We start from the raw sequence: 18071 nt of genomic DNA, 5'->3' as shown, positions 1-18071 counted from the left end.
GGAAATGGATCTGGTGAGCTGTTGTATCACATCTCAGCCCCAAACATTGGCCCCAACTACAAATGGTATTCTGAGTGTGCATGTCTCTAGTCAGTATGAACTATAATCTATGCGAAATGTAATACATATAGCATTTAATATGTGATCTATATAAAAACTTTTAAACACTATATTCCCAACTAAAGTCCCAACTTTAGGTTTTTGCATTTTAGAATAAGTCCTAACATTTCTAGAAATGGGGTTTGTACGAATTGTGAAATATGCAGAAAAGTAGCAATATAATAATAAAGCCATCATGTTCATGAAAATAATGATATGATGATAATGTCAGTATTATATAGTCAAAGGGTTTTCCCATCCGTCTGTGGTTGACCTGCAGCATCTACGAGTGCAGCAGAAACAGCATCAGCCCCATGTGTCAGCCCTCATCATATGTGAGCAACAAAGAGCCGGAGAAGACACTGGGAGGCCCTGGGCAGGTAGAAGAGGCTGAAGTCATGACTGACTACACCCCAACCACCAGATACACACAATGCCATCAAAACATAATCACCCAGAAGGTTCAGCATGTCAGACTCAAATGAGAAGAAACGAGAGAACTCAATGTACAGAAGACTCTATGAGAAGTGCTTTGCCAAATAAAAAGTCTGATGGAATTCTCTTTTGTGTTATGGTAACACCAAGTGGTGTTGGAGGAGCTGCATGGCTGAGTCCAGAAAACACGTGCTACTGTGAAACTTGTTAGCACTCCTCTCTGACTCTTTTCACTCTCTCTCTCTCTCTCTCACACACACACACACACACACACAGACTTTCTTTATGGATTGCATGTAAAGGTGGCCTAATTTGTTCTAAGAATCTTCCTATGTCATTATAAGTCTACCATCTGCCTCCCTCTCACAGCATCCTTTGTTTGTTCTTCCACAGAGGTACTGAACTGTTGAAAAAGCTAGAAAGAAAATAAGGTTTTTCCATCACGCTAACTCTCCTCGTATCCATAGTCATTAAAAGGTAAAGAATGAAGACTGAAAAGATCATGGACTTGATGAGCAGTGTTTCAGCTTCAGATCATGCATGGTTCATGTTGATGTGTCTCCTGCACCCAGGAGAGGCTATACTGTTGCTGTAGCTCCAGTTGTGTACACTTGTGTTTGGTAGTCACAAAGTCTAGAAACACATCAGCCATAGGCTCCATGTGGATCACTGATTTTATTGATACAGACAGATTAAAATGCTTTTTTATCAATCTGATTCTCCTGTCATCAAGGTGTGGCCTCATATTTCTTCTGTTACTGTTTTATATTACAACTGATATTATATAACTGATGACTAGAACTGATGTTTCTGTTTAGAGAAAACAGATATTTCTTCCCACTAACACAATTTTCCACAGAGCAGTCTTACATGTAAAGAAGACTGAACAGGGTAGCCTAATAGCCTAAATCAACTAAGACAACTGAAAACAAGGCCTTTAGTCACTATGGTATATAGTATAAATCATTGTTTGTGGTTAGGGTGCCCAACCTTTGCTCAATGTGTCTATCTATAGACCTTTATTTACAGCAAATATTGCCCCTTCTTGATTTTTATACTTTTTGAATATTTGTCACACTTATATTCAGATCAATAAACACATTTTATTAATAGACAAATATAACCCAAGTAAATAAAAAATCCAGTTTTTAAATGATGGTTTCATTTATTAAGGAAAAAAACTGTCAAAACCTAAAAGTAATTGTTCACTAAACCTAATACCTGGTTGTCTCACCCTAGGTGCCAATAACTGCAATCATGTGTTTGCAATAACTGGCAATGAGTCTTTCACATCACTGTGGAGTATTTTTGGCCCAGTCTTCATTGCAAAGAACTTTGACTAGACCACTCCAAAGCCTTAATTTTCTGAGCCATTCAGAGGTGGACTTGCTGGTACAAGTAATTGTCTTGCTGCATAACCCATGTGTGCTTAAGTTTGAGGTCACAAACTGATGGCCAAACATTCTCCTTCAGTTCATTTTATGCCAGATGTAACGTATGCACACTTTCCAACTTCTACTTTTTTCTTCAGTCCACAGCATATTTGGTCTTGAGAAGAATCAAGATGTTTATGAAATGACGAACAGTAGAGTTCTTTTTGGTCAGCAGTGGATGGACCTCTACCATGGATTCCATTTTTGAAGTCTCTTTTTTAATTGTTGACTCATGATAATTGAGGCATGAGTCCCACGATATTTTAGATGTTGTTCTGGGTTCTTTTATGAATGGTAAATGGTCTGCACTTATATAATTATTTTCTACCTAACTGGTACCTAAAGTGCTTTACACTGTGTCTCATTCACCCATTCGCATACACACACACACACTCACACACCGATGGCAGAGCTGCTATGCAGCTGATCTGACTCACTGGGGGCAATTTAGGGGTTCAATGTCTTGTCCAAGAACACTTTGGCATGTGACATGGCAGCTGGGAATCAAATCACTGATCCTATGATTGGCAGACAACTGCTCTACCTATTGAGCCACAGTCACCCATAATACTGCAGCCTCACGCCGAACAATACTTGATACTATTGTTCCTTTTGAAAAAGAAGGTAGTGAATCAGAGGAGGCTGGTTTGATTCACAAATCTACAGCTTAAAGCAGACATCAAGTAGGCTGTAAAGGAGCTGGCGTTCCACCAATTTAGATTAATCTTGGTGTTTCTTAGGAAGGTCGTTTAATAATATATATAAAAAAATGTTTCTGTAATGCTACGACCCAATATTATACAGCGTTAATAGAGGTAAATAAGAACATACCCCAAGCTTCTTTTTAGCACTTCAGCCAGGCTGACAAAGAGTCATACCTCTATTGGGGCCTAATATACCCTTAACTCTCAGTAGTAATTACCTCATGAATTTCTTTACAAATAAAATCATTACTATTACAGAAAAAAATCTCCCTGCAACTAGCATGGATGGACTTGCATGTCCAACAACACTAGAATCATTTTTAAGACCTCATTTGTAGATTGCTTTTTCCCCATAGATCATGCTGAGATCATTTCAATAATTAATTAATCTACACCATCAACATGTCTCCTAGACCCCATCGATTAGACTGCTCAAAGGTGTTTTACCTTCAATCTCCACATCCATATTAGATCAGATCAATCTATCTTTATTAACATTTACAGGTTACATACCACAGGCTTTTACGGCTCCTGTAGTAAAAACGTCTACTCTGAAAATCTACACTTGACTCAGGGATTTTACCCAAGTATAGATCAATATCCAACCTGCCCCAAATCTTTGAAAAGTAGTTTCCACCTGCGCAGAAAAAAGCTGTCTAAGTATGACCTGTATGAAGACAGGAAATCTTCATACAGGTCATACTTAGACAGCTTTTTCCTGTCTATGATTAGATCATAGTACAGAAACAGCACTGGTCACTAATGATCTTTTCTTAGCATTAGATAACAGATTTCTCTCTACAGGTAAATCTCCTGAATGTCCATTAATGTTTTTCTACACCTCAATTCAGACAAGACAGAGTTTATTCTATTTGGTCCTAAACACCTCAGAGACATACTGTAAGGATTCTTTAGCAGGAGTTATCTTTGTCCAGGATAGTTCCATTACCTCATATAAAATTTACAACAGCTTTCTTCTAGCTGAGGAATATTGCTAAAATTTGGATCATCCTGTCTCAAAGTGATGCTCATAGTACATCCCTGCAGAACACTTCACGCTCAGGCTGCAGGTTTACTTGTGGTTCCTCAAGTTTCCAAATGTAGAATGGGAGGCAGAGCCTTTAGCTATCAAGACATCCTTTTTTATAAAGCTTGTAGTTAGGGATGGCTCAGGTGACTCTGAATGTATAAATAAAATAAATTGAACTGAATTAAAATACATTTTTGTTTATTAGCTCTGAGAATTATTCCGATATGAACAGAGATCAGTCATATCTCCTTTAAATGGCTCATGTGTTCTTTAGTTTGTGTTGAAGTCCTTAAATATCATATCAAACGTAATATGGAGGTGTCACAGTGCAGATAAAAGTCCAGACAGCCTGTGGCAGCTCTCTTTCGGGTCTTGTGAAAACCAGTGGTCCAACAGCACATGACTGTCTGTGATTAGGGACTAGAATGGTTTATGGAAGGAGAAGGGGGGCGAACCCACACTGCTTGGGCTGTGGAGGTGTGAGTCGTAGGAACTGGGCGTCATTCCCACAGTGCTGTCAGTCTGAGGTGTCTCCTCACACAAGAAGTCATCCTCGTCCTCCTTTGCACCCTGACAGGCACACAAACAACGCCATCAGGGGTTAAGGGACCATATGCCAAAAGAAAATCACAAAAAACATGCAAAATGTTTAAATATTGACTAAATCAAATGACAAATTAGTTGACATCAAATAATTAACAAACATTTTAATACTATTTCTGATAATGATTCCTTCCCACAAGTAATCCCAAAAGTATCTATTTGGTTCCAGCGTCTCCATGGTGAGGTTGTGGATGTGTTTTTGTGCTGTGTAATATTATAGCAGTAAATATTATAGGCGCTGACTGTAACAACCAAACAAAAAAAATATGAAATAAATGAAGAGAATCCCTAACTTTTTACAATGTGCACCTTGTGAGTTTAAACGATATAATGGCAGTGTAAAAGTTAACTGCTGAAGGAATCTCTAAACACTGTTCACTTGTCTGTTAACTCACCTGTTGGCCTGTTTTGGCAGGAAGTAGCTCTGTGTCTGCCAGTTCCTCCCAGACCTGGTAGAGTGGCTCAATCAGGTGACCAGACCTGTGTGTGTACACACACACACACACACACACACACACACACACACACACACACACACACACACATTTTTGTCAGTGTGAGGACACTCATTGACATACTGCATTCCCTAGCCTCCTACTGTCGCCTAGGCCAAGTTAATCCATTCTGTTTCAATTTTAAATTTTCACTTACTGTCTAAACCTAACCATACACAGACACACAGACACAGCTTGTTGTGTGTTAGTCATACTGTTATGCAGTTTGAGTTTTCAATCCAGACATCAGACTACTCCTTGTTTTTGGTGTATTAAGTTTACTTTCTCAGAAACTAAGTCAATGGTTACACTGTGGAAGAGCCAAACTGATTAAAATCGCTAATCGATGTCAGGGTCATGTCCTAGGAAAACCTAAATTCTGAGCACATAATAAAATAAGATTAAGGATTACGTCCTTAAATCACTGCGTAATGGTAATCACAGAGACTTGGCTGGATGATGCTGTCCCACGATGTGGGGAGCTAGCACGACGCTCCGTTTACCGAGCAGAACCAAAGCCCAACTCAGGAAAAAACAAAGGTGGAGGAGTATGTATATATGTTAATAAAGCCTGTGTATACTTCTGTGGACATTATAAGGACACATTGTTCTCCTGACATCAAATACAGACATTTTTACACACCGAGAGAGTTTAATGCTATTGTCATCACAGCTGTTTACATTCCGACATGGGCTAATGCTAAGCTAGCCCTAGAGGAGCTGCATGAAGCTATTAACAGCCAGCTGAATACATATCCAGAGGGAGCTGTGATTGCAACAGGAGACTTTAATCATGTGGACTTGAAAACTGTGATGCCAAACCACATACAAACATACATTTCCCAACCAGAGACAATAACATACTGGATCAAGCTTAAACCAATATCCCAGGAGCTTATAAAGCTGCCCCATCGCCACACCTTGGCTTATCCAAACACATCGCCATAGAAATGACTCCATCCTACAGACCTCTCATCTGTAGAACAAAACCAACTGTAAAAACTGTTCAAGTCTGGAGTGAGGAGTCTACGTCAGCACAGACCTGGAGAAATCTGTTTTGGCCTACATAGCCTTCTGTACTGATGCTGTGAATTGTAAATGTTCTGCACTTATATAGCGCTTTTCTACCTAACTGCTACTCTAAGCGCTTTTTACACTGCGTCTCATTCACCCATTCGCACACACACTCACACACCGATGGCAGAGCTGCTATGCAGCTGATCCAACTCACCGGGGGCAACTGGGGGTTTCGTATCTTGCCCAAGGACTTTAGCATGTGACAGAAGGAGCTGGAAATCGAACCACCCATGATTGGCAAACAACTGCTTTACCTATTGAGCCACAGCTACCCCAGCTGTGCTAACCACCAGGACCAACAAGGTGATCCCAATCCAAAAACCATGGCTTGACAGGATGGTGCGTTCTCTGCTTAGGGCGAGGAATGCTGCCTACAGGTCAGGGGACAGGCAGGCTTACAGTAAGGCCCAGAAGGAGCTGAAGAAAGGCATTAAAGAAGCCAACAAAGTGGAAACTCAGACAGCACCACCACCCACAGAGAAGCCGGTATTCATCCTCAAATGTCACCAAGTGAGATCCACTCTAAGAAGGATTCATATACACAAAGCAGCAGGACCAGACGGAGTGACAGATCGCACAGAGGTGTTCACCAACATCTTTAATCTGTCCCTGCAGCAGGCTGTAGTCCCTGAACGCCTCAAATCCACAACCATTGTTCCCCTACCCAAAAACAAACAGTAAGGTGTCTGAATGACTATCGCCCAGTTGCTCTGACATCCATTATTATGAGTACAATCACAATTGCACTCCACACAAGCCTGTCTCATCTAGATTATCCCAACACATGTTAGGATGTTATTTGTAGATTTCAGCTCTGCATTTAATATAATAATGCCCTGCAAACTGGTGGACAAGCTGACCAACCTTGGACTAACCACCACACTCTGTTCATGGATTCTGGACTTACAACATACCACAGAATGTCAGGGTGGTTAACACACATCATCCATTCTCACCCTGAATAAAGGAGTACCACAGGGCTGTGTGCCCAGTCCAGCCCTTTTAGCCCTATTAACACATGACTACAAACCCATTTACTCCTCTAACACCATAGTGAAGTTTGCTGATGACACCACAATTGTGGGATTGATATCAGACAATGACGAGAAAAACTACCAAGAGGAGGTTCAACATCTGGTTGAGTGGTGTGTGGAAATTGACTTGGTTCTGAACAACACCAAAGCCAAGGAGGTCGTTGTGGACTACAGGAGAGCAAGAAAAACAACACCTACTGTTTTGCACTTGACCGATTAAACCACAACCTTTCAATGTGCATATTTTACACCGTATTTGGTAATGGGAATTTTCAAATAAAGATTGCCTCACAAAACCAAATTTAAAGTTGTTTGTTGAAAATCTTTTGAAAAACAAACGTCAGTCAGTGTACCTCTTGAGCAGGTAGGGGTCGAAGGGAAAGAAGCTGTCTAGAGGGTTGGTGTTGGCAGTCATGTTGTCTCCTCCTGCAGAGCTGCGCAGCACTGGCAGCCCATTGCGATTATTCCTCTCTATGACGGTGTAACAGAACACCACCTGATACTTCCTGTAAATTACCCAGCGGAAAAAGTACCAGCAGCATTATGATTATTTAAAGTGACACTGGAAAGAACAAATTAAATAAAATTAATGTATTAGGTTTTTACCTCTAAAGCTAATAATGGAAAAAAAAAACAACATTCAAACTAAATATAACAATTTCTCCCATTAATCACCTGACAATCCTTTAATTTCTCTTGAAATATGGGGGATCATGGACCAGACCTCATATGTTGGATTTAATTATAGTATTATTATTAAACTTTAGATACGTATTTGGGAGCTGCACTTTTATATAATGTATGTTACATCCTTCATATGGTTCATGCAATAACATAGGGTCAGAATGTACCTGGTGATGGCAGCAAACATGTTGGTGACTGAAGGCAGGCACACTTTAAGAGGGTTCAGCTGACACATCACTATCCTCTCCAAGTTCAGCCTCTGCAGGTATGCCAGACCTGACACACACACACACACACACACATTTGTATGGCTATTATTATGAGGTCGCTCACTGACATAATGTATTCCCTAGCCCCTTACTATAATGTGGGCCATGCTAATCCTCTCTGTATCAATTTCTAATTTTTCACATGTGCTGCCTTAATCTAACCCTAACCATCACAACTGACTGCCTCACCCTAAACTTTACACAAACCAAAACCTAATTTCTAAACCAAATCCTAAAACCTAGTCTTAACCCCCAAAATGCTCTTTAAACACACTTCTAATTGTGAAAACTGGATAAAATGTCCTCACTTTCTAAAAAATGTCATCTCTCCAAAGATTAAAAATTCATGCTGCTCCTCACAATGATAGAAACATACAAACACACACTCACGCACACCGTGGTGGTGTGATGTCATTGGTATTCCCTTCTCGTCTGTTGGTATGAATAGGTTGCAATATGAAACCAGTCATCAGGAGTGTGTATTGTACCTGTCTTCAGGTTGTTCTCCAGAATGGCTCTGTGTCTGAAGATGAGTGTGTAGAAGACAGCCTGGCAGGTAGTGTAGAAAGGCCCATGCAGACTGACATCACAGCAGACCTGTTTTCCACTACTGTCCTGATTGTCAATGTAGTGATGGATCCAGGAAACCAGCAGGTCCAGACATGCCTGAACAGTGCTGTGGTAAAGAGCAGAGAGACAGTTGACCTGGTTGACTGTGTTTCTGAGACAAGGCACCTGTTGTTTTCCTAGGTAGTAGCCCACATACAATAGAGGTGAAACGGCATTTACAACATGATTCAGATTCATGTAAAGTAGTTGTGCAACATGACAACAGTGGTTACTGTCACATCTGTCACATTGACATTTGTTTGAGCAAGGTAATTGAGTGATCAGACATAATAGTACAGTGGAGAAGATATAGCGAAATTCCTTGAATGAGGGCGACCGAAGAAGGTGGTCAGCCACATAGCTCAACTAGTCAGGTCCTCATGCTTAATCTGACCTCACCTTTACTACAAGCCTAACTATTTACATCTGCTTAAAGCTTTATTTAGGCTTCTGTGCTAAATCTACACAGAGTCTATGCAGCAGGCTAGTAGCCTATGACACCGCAAGCTTGGTGTGTTTGTGTCGCTCTGCAATCACCTCCGCCAAACAGTGGTTTTGGGGATCAGGGGATGAGACTGCCTTCTTTAATCAAGAGCAAGACTTTTTCAATTTGGGAGCATACTTTGATGATTTTCTGTTCAGATTTTGTTATGCTTTCTCATTTATAGCTGATTTAAAGAAGATTGTAAAAGTCCAGGGTCCACATATTGCAGATAAAAAGCACTGTTGCAGCACTTCATGCTAACAGTTAGCCTGTTAGCATCCTCGTTTTGACCCTCCCCCATGACGTGATTGGTCAGTTCCAGGTTGACTTTTATTAGCTGGGGATTTTTGATAGAGTCAGTCAATAAAGAAAGAAAGAAGACAGAGCGAGCGAAACATTTAGAGAGCAAATGTTTCGAGAGCGAGGAGAAAGGTCCGAGCAAAAGCACAGGAAATCTGAGAGCACAAATACAGATTTATACACGAGCAGAGCAAATCTGAGCATGAGCAGAGACATTTTGAATGCGAGGGAAGGGTTTGGAGAGAAAACATAACAAAATCCAAACAGGAAATCATCAAAGTATGCTCTGTGTCATCAAACTGTGCTCTTTATTAAATTAAAAGAAAACTGAAACATTTTAAACTAAAATAAAATTCATGCTGAAACTGAGTGGACCATGTTGGAGTTGGAGCTAATAGATGTTGGACAGCAGTTAATTTTACTGAAATTACTACAATGCACAAAATAGAGAAATGTCTGTACAACCACTACAATGCAATGAATCAGGTTTCGTTGTATTTCCTGTTTCTTTTCCAACATCTACACAAACTCGCTGTTCACAGCAAACGAAATCTGTACAATTCATGTTGTAAATGTGCAAAACAAGAAAAAGCTCATCAATATCTTGTTTTAACAACAAAAGTGGTCCGTTACATCGGAAAGTCCTGTGATCTTTGTATAAAAGTGCTAAACTCACAGTACGGGAATGAACTTGGCTCGGGCCAGAAAGCTTCCCAAGTATCCAGCAGCAGCCTGGCGGAGGACAGCAGGCTGGGACATGTTCTGCAGGAACTTCCACAGGTGATCCAGGAAAGCCTCTGTGAGGGCCTGAGACAAGCAGCACAGAAAAAACACAGGGCTCATATCAAAAAGAGGAAAAGGTGTATTTTAAAGTAGAGCAACTAATTAAAGATGGCAGAAAAAAAAATTCCATTCTTTGGAGGGGGACACCTTGTACTGTAGGACACCTGACAACCTGGATTTGAAATGTGACTGTCAGCTAGAGATGGAATGACAACTGTTGAGTTTAAGAAGAGCTTTGTCTGATCACACCTATCGCTAGACACACTCACATAGTATAACTAAGTAGAGTTACTGGACAGTTGTTTAAATAAAATGGTGTTTGAGGGGGACAGTGATCCTGTTTCCTACAATACACACACACACACACACACACACACACACATACACACACACCTCACACACACAGTGTCGGGAGTACTGACCAGTCTGAAGCTGCAGAGGTAAAAGAGCACATACTGGACGTGACAGGAAGCGTGTGTTGTCAGAATAAGCTTGTCAAACACACTCAACAAATCTCTGTACACCTCCTTAGTACTTTCCACATGGAGGGAACCTAAAAAAGGAATCAAGATTCCCTTTATTAAGCAAAATATTTTCTTTGATACAAAAAAGGTGACAGTGTGTAAAAGTCTTTTAAGTGAGTTTTATTCAGTCTGGGTCTCTAAAAAGTCTTCTTTCTCATAACGGTTGGTCTCATGTTAAAAACTGTCGACTAAACACTAGTCCCGAGTGAAAAAGCTGTAATTCGTTACCATCAACATGGCAGACATCCTTAATGTAAGCCATCAGCACTGCCATGAGTGTGTCCAACCTCTCAGCCACTGGATGGGCCATCACAGTTGTCCTGCAGGACGGATCTGCAGACACCTCCTCATCCTGACACACACGCACGTGCACGTGGAGAAAAGGTGTGAGGGAGGAGGAAAGAGTTGACTTTAATTCACTTTTCAACCCTACAGGAAAGGTTTTATAAAAGTACACTTCTGTCTGCTCTGTGCAGGTGTGTGTGTGACCTACAGTCAAAGCTACAGGTCCAAATTTAGATGGATGTAATGTTTATAATGCAAGTCACTGACAGATCAAAGGGAAATATTATACAAAGTAATTATACGAAATATTTACGTTTAATAGGATAGAACTACAAATAAGCCTGAAACAACCGGGAATTTGTCATTATTTAAAATTCCTATACATGTTTGCTGGAATTCCACGCATTATAGGATTTGCAGGAATCATTACAATTATGTGCAATACCATACCAAAATTCAGGCTGCTGTGTGATACACTTTTTCATGATTTGCTGCTAGCTCTAGCAGCACTAACACTCAACGTTTCAAACAGGACATCAGTGATGGTTGTTACCATGGCAAAGAGTCCCTCTTCAGTCGGCTCCTCTGCCTCCTCAATGTCTGACCGTGATACACTCACCTGAAACATAACACTCTGTTACAGACCAGAACTAGCTATTACTTTAAACTATATTTTATTAATATACAATAATTAATATACAGTAGGCCTTGACAATAGTAACTTATTGTCAAGGCTTGTAGAAAGAGACCCCATTGACTTTATAGTGTTATATAATATTTATACTTTATAAGTTATACTGTTTTATATTTAAACTGAAATACTGACTTTTTTCTCCTCTGGACACCATGAAGCACTTTAGATTCACTGTGTTGTTATACCAATAGAACTACTTAGAGCACTCACATCCAGTTTGAGCATACGTCCGATGATCAGCTCCAGTACGTCTCGTCGAATGGATGGTATGTACACTGTCACCCTCAGGAGGTTGTGGACATAACACTCCTACAAAAGTTCAACAGTGGCTATTGATGTAATGGCTATTATTAAATTTCACTCACTTGGTATTGACCTTTTGATTGCCTCGCCACAGGCTAAGAAGCCTGTTTTCTGGCAGATTAGGTCATTAACATTCACTCATTCAATTGTCTCTTACTAGGGTTCTGGAGGATTTCTGTATGAAGGGGAAGTTCTCTTGTAGAATAGGCATCAGAAACCGACTTGTGCTGAAAAAAAGACAAACAAGAACAGTGGTTATTCATTTGTGATTGGGTTAGTTTGTGCAGTTACTTACTTAGTTACTCAGGTCCACTAAAACTAGGAGGGAGGAGCTTAAATTAATATTAATATAGCTCCAACCTCGAACCTGCTGAACTTTTCTTACTGTACTATACTATGAAGCTGCTCTCAGAAGGGCTTCATAGGGTTGAGATCCAATGGCTAAATTGACCAATTTATTAGAGACAGAATACCAACTGACTAATTCTTCATTAAATTGTTCCTGCTATTTTAAGAGTAGTGCTCTGGGCCATTGTCCTGCCGTAGCACTCCTCCAGCATCTTTGCTGGTGGAGGAGAAGAAAGTGTGTAAGTACAAAGAAAGCTCTTTGTAGTAATGTAGGGTAGTAGTTTTACAGTAGCAGTTTTACAGTCCACACCACTGTAGCATATTCATAAAGCAAATTACCTACTTACTCAACAGAATGAATAATTTGCTAGTTCAAAATTCAGGGACAAAAATGTATAGAAAGTGACTTACGAGGGAACGTATCTAGTGATGAGCTGCAAAGCCTGGTGACACTGACTGAAGCTTTTGGGAAGGTCTGAAAAAAAAACATTTTTCAGTGTTTATTTATATTTTCAGTATGTAGTACTGTTCGCTAAAACTACTGTGCTTCATAGTCACACCTCAGTCCTGTAGCTCTGATCTCTTAATCTCCCAAAACATCCGATTACAATCCTGGTTAATGTAGAAAACATGCTTACTACTGTACTGAACCAAACCAAAGCAGGTTTCTGACACATCAGTACGTGCACATTATATCGCAATAAGAAATAGTTTGACACTTACTCTCATCTTCATCATCTGAATCTGAGATGTCCACTCCCCCTTCACAGATGGTCACTCTCTCTGGAAACAAACACACACTTTCATTTTCCATGAGTCACCGATGAACACAGTCACTTTAGTAGTGACTTTATTTACACTCCTAACTAACTAACTTTTTACAAGTACATCTATTGAAACACCAAAAGATCAAACCTTCCACTTTAAACATATTTAAAGCTTAAATCTAGTACTTTTAGTGAAGCTTCCTTCCTTTAATTCTAGCTATTCACTCTATCACTGCTGCTGAGACTCACCTAGTACCAAGTGCTTCATATCAAGGATGATGTTAGCAAGTCAAGAGCTGTGCTTCACACTGATTAAGTCAAGCAAGATTGTGACATGCAGGGGCACAGGGCCATTGATTTTGTGTGTAATGTGTAACAGAATGTGTCAGTTTTATTAAATTAAATGTAGGAAAAAGTTAAATGTGCAAAAAAAAAAGTGATGTGATGAAAGATAATATTTGCTTAGATCAACAGGTGTCATAACCCACAGTGCCTTGCAGTTTGCTTTCTATAGGGTTGTGGACCCAGTAAGGGGAACATACTAGGAGTGAAGTGGGAGACCACCATCTTGAGGCAGGGACACAGGTAGACAGTCTGTGCTGAGACCAGATTACTGAGGAAGGCCATGTACTCCTCCACCACAGCTTGGCTCCGACCCACCCACGGAATCCTCTAGAAAAACATGCACATGTGCGCACAAAGAAGAGCTTCAGTATAATTCAGATTATTAGTTTGTTTTTGAATTTATGCATATTGTGAGTTTTTTTCTGAAATCTGAATCTGAAAAAAGTTGTTTGTTTGACAACAGATCTGTTGAATTGAAAAAAATAAATGTAAGTCACTTAAAACATTGGTGCAGAATTAATGAAATTACTTTCAGATTAATCTCCAAATTAGTTTAATTAGTTTTAATTAATCTGACATTTCACTTTTTTCAGATATTATTTTGACAATATTATTTTGTTGTCATTCAATATGCTAAAATAATATCTGAAAAAAGTAATTATGTCTGTTGTCCTTTCTCCCAGTCTAATACCGGACTGTGCCTAATTCATTTTCTGTCCATCATTTAACTAGTTCATGAACTACCTGCCCTAACAAAAGCTGAAATGCAACTCCTAAATGTTAATTTAGACAGTATTCATTCAGTCAGACACTGAAATTATGGTTGGTACCACTAGCTAAAACTAATGCAATAAAATCCTCTTCCATGAAGGTGATAACAAATCCTTTTGTTGAAACTGATTTAGAGTTTTGTTAATTTTAACTTTTTTGATCCTGTTCAACTGTATTCCATTATTCAGACAGGTGTTTTTGTTATATTGTCCATTTCATTCCATTAATGAGGCCAGGTTAAATAACACTCTGTTTAATGCAGTACAGTTCAACAGCAGCATAAACGTCTGTCTTTAAAACGATCACACAGGTAAATGAACAGCTCTCATGAACATCATCAGTTTCAACAAAAACTAAACATTACAACAGAACAAAACACAACAACTCCCAAAACCCATGAAAAACACTGCTGTCTAATTGGACATAGTGATTTAAAGGAGTCAAATTATACCGCTTTTCAGGCTAAAGAATATTGGTCCTGGATGTTCCAAGAATGTGGAGATCACCTCCCCTGGCCTGTCTAAAAATGTGTGCCTCAAGCTTTCTGGAAGAATGAGATGTTTTGGGGTGTGTCGCTTAGAATGCAAATGAAATGCGATCCCATACGCTACTTTTTAGAAACATATACGATGTAGCAGAGTTTGGGTTACCGCGTCCTTCTTGTTGCCCTGGTAAGGAGGAAGTCACTGACTTGTGGATTCAGTTTGACTGAGCAACAAGAACGGCTTCATCATATCACAATTAACTTTGTTTGCAAATAGCAGTCTTTATGATAATGAAAACATAACATGTTATGCCAAGCTTCTTCACACTTCTTTACATTATGTACCATTAGTGGGGTAAAACCACCACAAATATTCATAGTTACAGTATTTGAGCATGTACCCACATTGCTCACCAGCTGAATATTAATTCACATCAGACTTTTTACAGAAATAATAAAGTATTTATAGACATCACCAGTAGGTGCATTTTACAATGTTACCAATGTTGTGTTTTCCAACCTAATAACACAGACCAGGGGTTCTCAAACACAGTCCTCATGGACCACTGCTCTGCCTGTTTTCTAACTATCCCTGCCCTGCCCAATACAGAATGGATCAGGGAGTCTTCAGTACAGTAAAGAAGAAACAAATCAAAGATGTCAATAATAGCAGTGGTAATAGAACATTTTCTTAAGATAAAAGTAATAACACTTTATGTACCTGCATAGCAGTCTAAAAAATGCAACCAAAATGCGGAGACAGTGTTTGTGCAAACTCTGTAAAACACCATAAAACAGCATAAAACACCATACACTCTCTTCAAGCAGTGGTACAGGAAAAAGTCAGCATCTTTCAAGAAGACTTAGATTTTTACGCAAGACAACTTGCATCACATACATCAAAGTACTCCACTGCGTGGCTGGTCAGTAAAGGCCTTAAAGATGAAAAACTAAGGACATGGCCCCCTTCTTCACCTGACTTAAACCCTTAAGCAGGAAATTAACAGTGAAGGTAAACAGTACACCTCTCTGAATAGTGTCTGGGAGGCTGTGGTTCCTGCTGCACAAAAAGTTGATTGCACTTCTAACATACTTGGTGTGTGTCTACATGCAGCATAGAGTCATACAAATGACCAAAAAGATTTTGCATAATTTGACCCCTTTAAAACTTTGCATCTCATTCAACAACTCGGGGTTATACTACTAAGACTGCTGCATTAGACTGTATTACAACAAAGAATTATATTAAGTGTTTGATACAAGCATTTGTTCTGTTCAATACTCACCAAGATAGTATAAATGAGCTGTTCATGGTCCTTATTTAGCTGAGTCACACAACTTCGAAATTCCTGCAGCCAGTTGATAATCTGAGCATCCTGTCAGTAAAGAGATCATTGAGAGGCACAGTCACATGACAAGCACTGCCACCCTCTAACCCTCTGTGTCTAAGCCGTGCCCATCATTAACTCCCAAATATCAAGATGCATAAACTGTGATTCTGAAAAACAGTTGTGAAAATACTGAAGATACCTTCTTAAGATATTTGCCCTTTATACGGGAGACTGGGGTTCAAATCAAAGTCATAGCACACTATTCCTAAATGAGCCACGCAATTTGATGTATCATATGTCTGAGTTTTCTCCAAGCTGCAGGCGAGTTTTGTTGCAATATATTGGGTGGAATAATAATAAACAATAATAACAATTTTAAAAAGTATTCAGGATTAGTTATTAGTTGTTATGGGCTTCTTCGTTACACAGAGGCCCTCTAAATAATAGTATAATACCATAATAGTGTTACAGTTATCATACTATAAAACTATAAAAAATATGAACATCTCATACTGTTGCAGCCCTATGCATGTTTTGGGGTTAATAGGACTATATGTATAAACTGGTGTGGACGAGACGTCCTGTTGTATTAGTGATCCCGTCCCGATCACCGTATATTACCTTAATCTCCAAGTCAGCCAGCTGATGTTTCAGGAGTTCATAATCACTTAGATCTCCCTTCAAACAACAACACAAACAGCAAATCACACACAGAAAGATGCCAAATAATTTATCAAAATGTCAGCGATCAACAAAGACCAAAGAGAAATGTGCGATTTCAGACGATGTAAGATAAGTATGTTGATGTCCCAGTTTGTTTTCTATTAAAGACTGAAAAAGAGCGGGGTGGGGGGGTTACCTCTCACCTTTTTATATTTAGCTAACGTCTCCGTAACACTTCCCCCAAACCTGACAGTCTTCACAGGAGGAGTGTTTAAAAAGTCCAGACCGTCCATCTCCATATTTCACTGCGCTTATGGAAAAAGCAAGAGCTTGCGGAGCTAAAGTTAGCCACGAGTCATTATCACAGGTCGTCCCCCACAGTCTAAGGTTTAAGGATAACGTTAATGACGTTCAGAAAGCTTTTACACTTTTTTGAAAAGAAATTCCCGACTATGCAATAAATAAGCAGGCGCATGGGTGAACTCAAGTTTCTTAAGAGGAAGTGAACCCCATGTTTACGGAAGTGATTACGAAACACAAGTGTTACATTCAAAGTCTTCCCACGAGCTCCAAGCATGGGCTACGTTACGGATTCCGGGTGCGAGACAGTGGTTGACGGCTGGCTTCTGTCTCCCTCTCTCTCCCAGTTTCCTTTCTATTTAGTTTATATAACTACTTTCAGAGAAGATTGTAGCCTTTAATATATGGAGAAAGCACTGATAACACATGCACAAATCTAACCTGTGTCTTTTATTGAAAAAATTTAGCCATTTGTTTCTCGTTCTTTCTTGTTTTTGTCTTTTTGATTTGTATTTTCTTACATAAACTTCATCATGCAACTGTTGTTGCATTATTACTCAAGTTCACTTTTAGTTTTATTTATTTTTGTGTGTGTGTGTTTATTAAGAGTGAATATGATACTGTTACTTCTTTGGGTTTGCACATTTTGGTGACTGTGCTGCACTAGAATCAACACTGACAAACAACATTTTTGCTGATCACCTTACCTATGACCAGGATAGCTCCTTTACCTCTTCTCTGTAGGAGAAATCTCTAGAGCTGCAGTCTCACACTTGAGGAATATTGCTAAAATCAGGAGCATCCTCAAGTCTCAAAGTGAGTCCATGCATTTGTTACTTCTAGACTGAATTATTGTAATTCACTATTAGTAGGATGTCCCAGAAACTCTCCATTGGCTCCCTGTAAAATCTAGAATATAACTTTAAATACTTACACTCACATGCAATGCTCCATATCCTAAAGATGTCATAATATTATATGCTCCCAATATTTCAACACTCTGAGTGCAGGTTTACTTGTGGTTCCTGCTGTTTCCAAATGTAGGATGGGAGGCAGAGCCTTTAGCTATCAAGTTGTAAAACCATTTCCCATTTCAGGGAGGTCTGGGAGGTAGACACCTAGACTAGGTTACTGGTGTGTGCTGCATGTTGCTCCTGCTCTCTGTCCTCTTTCCACTTACCTCAGCCCATCAAAGCAGATGGGTGCCAATCCATCCAC

At 39.6% G+C, this 18071-nt stretch overlaps 2 protein-coding genes across 3 annotated transcripts in view; one reads left to right on the top strand and one right to left on the bottom strand.

Moving 5' to 3' along the window:
- The window catches only part of si:dkeyp-72e1.9 (syntaxin-binding protein 4), a 49794-nt gene extending 47483 nt beyond the window's left edge, over positions 1 to 2311 (top strand). For both annotated transcript variants that reach the window (XM_026365533.1, XM_026365451.1), the window contains exon 21: positions 380 to 2311. In XM_026365533.1, coding sequence (XP_026221318.1) covers positions 380 to 438 — 59 coding nt within the window. In that variant the 3' untranslated portion in view covers positions 439 to 2311. The remainder of the gene's footprint in view (positions 1 to 379) is intronic.
- Positions 2312 to 3028: 717 nt separating this feature from the next.
- Positions 3029 to 17071, bottom strand: rrn3 (RRN3 homolog, RNA polymerase I transcription factor). Its single transcript, XM_026358123.1, has 17 exons — positions 16757 to 17071; positions 16512 to 16568; positions 15846 to 15935; positions 13502 to 13631; positions 12916 to 12975; positions 12604 to 12667; positions 12002 to 12071; positions 11752 to 11850; positions 11401 to 11466; positions 10791 to 10914; positions 10461 to 10591; positions 9932 to 10062; positions 8351 to 8538; positions 7761 to 7869; positions 7263 to 7415; positions 4700 to 4784; positions 3029 to 4271 (listed from the first exon to the last, which is right to left on the bottom strand). The coding sequence occupies exons 1-17, from the start codon at positions 16850 to 16852 to the stop codon at positions 4122 to 4124; spliced, it is 1803 nt and encodes a 600-aa protein (XP_026213908.1). The 5' UTR covers positions 16853 to 17071; the 3' UTR covers positions 3029 to 4121.
- Between the last annotated feature and the right edge of the window lie 1000 nt (positions 17072 to 18071).

The sequence above is a fragment of the Anabas testudineus genome, chromosome 8, assembly GCF_900324465.2.
Source record: "Anabas testudineus chromosome 8, fAnaTes1.2, whole genome shotgun sequence".
Taxonomy (NCBI): Eukaryota; Metazoa; Chordata; class Actinopteri; order Anabantiformes; family Anabantidae; genus Anabas; species Anabas testudineus.
This window is presented reverse-complemented; position numbering and strand designations above follow the sequence as displayed.

Excerpts from the sequence above, each read along its gene's own strand:
- rrn3 (XM_026358123.1), bottom strand. The coding sequence starts at position 16,852 with ATGGAGATGGACGGTCTGGACTTTTTAAACACTCCTCCTGTGAAGACT. Across the intron at positions 11,851-12,001 it reads AGAAATCCTCCAGAACCCTA|GAGTGTTATGTCCACAACCT; the intron begins GTAAGAGACAAT and ends GAACTTTTGTAG. Across the intron at positions 10,915-11,400 it reads AAGAGGGACTCTTTGCCATG|GATGAGGAGGTGTCTGCAGA; the intron begins GTAACAACCATC and ends CGTGTGTGTCAG.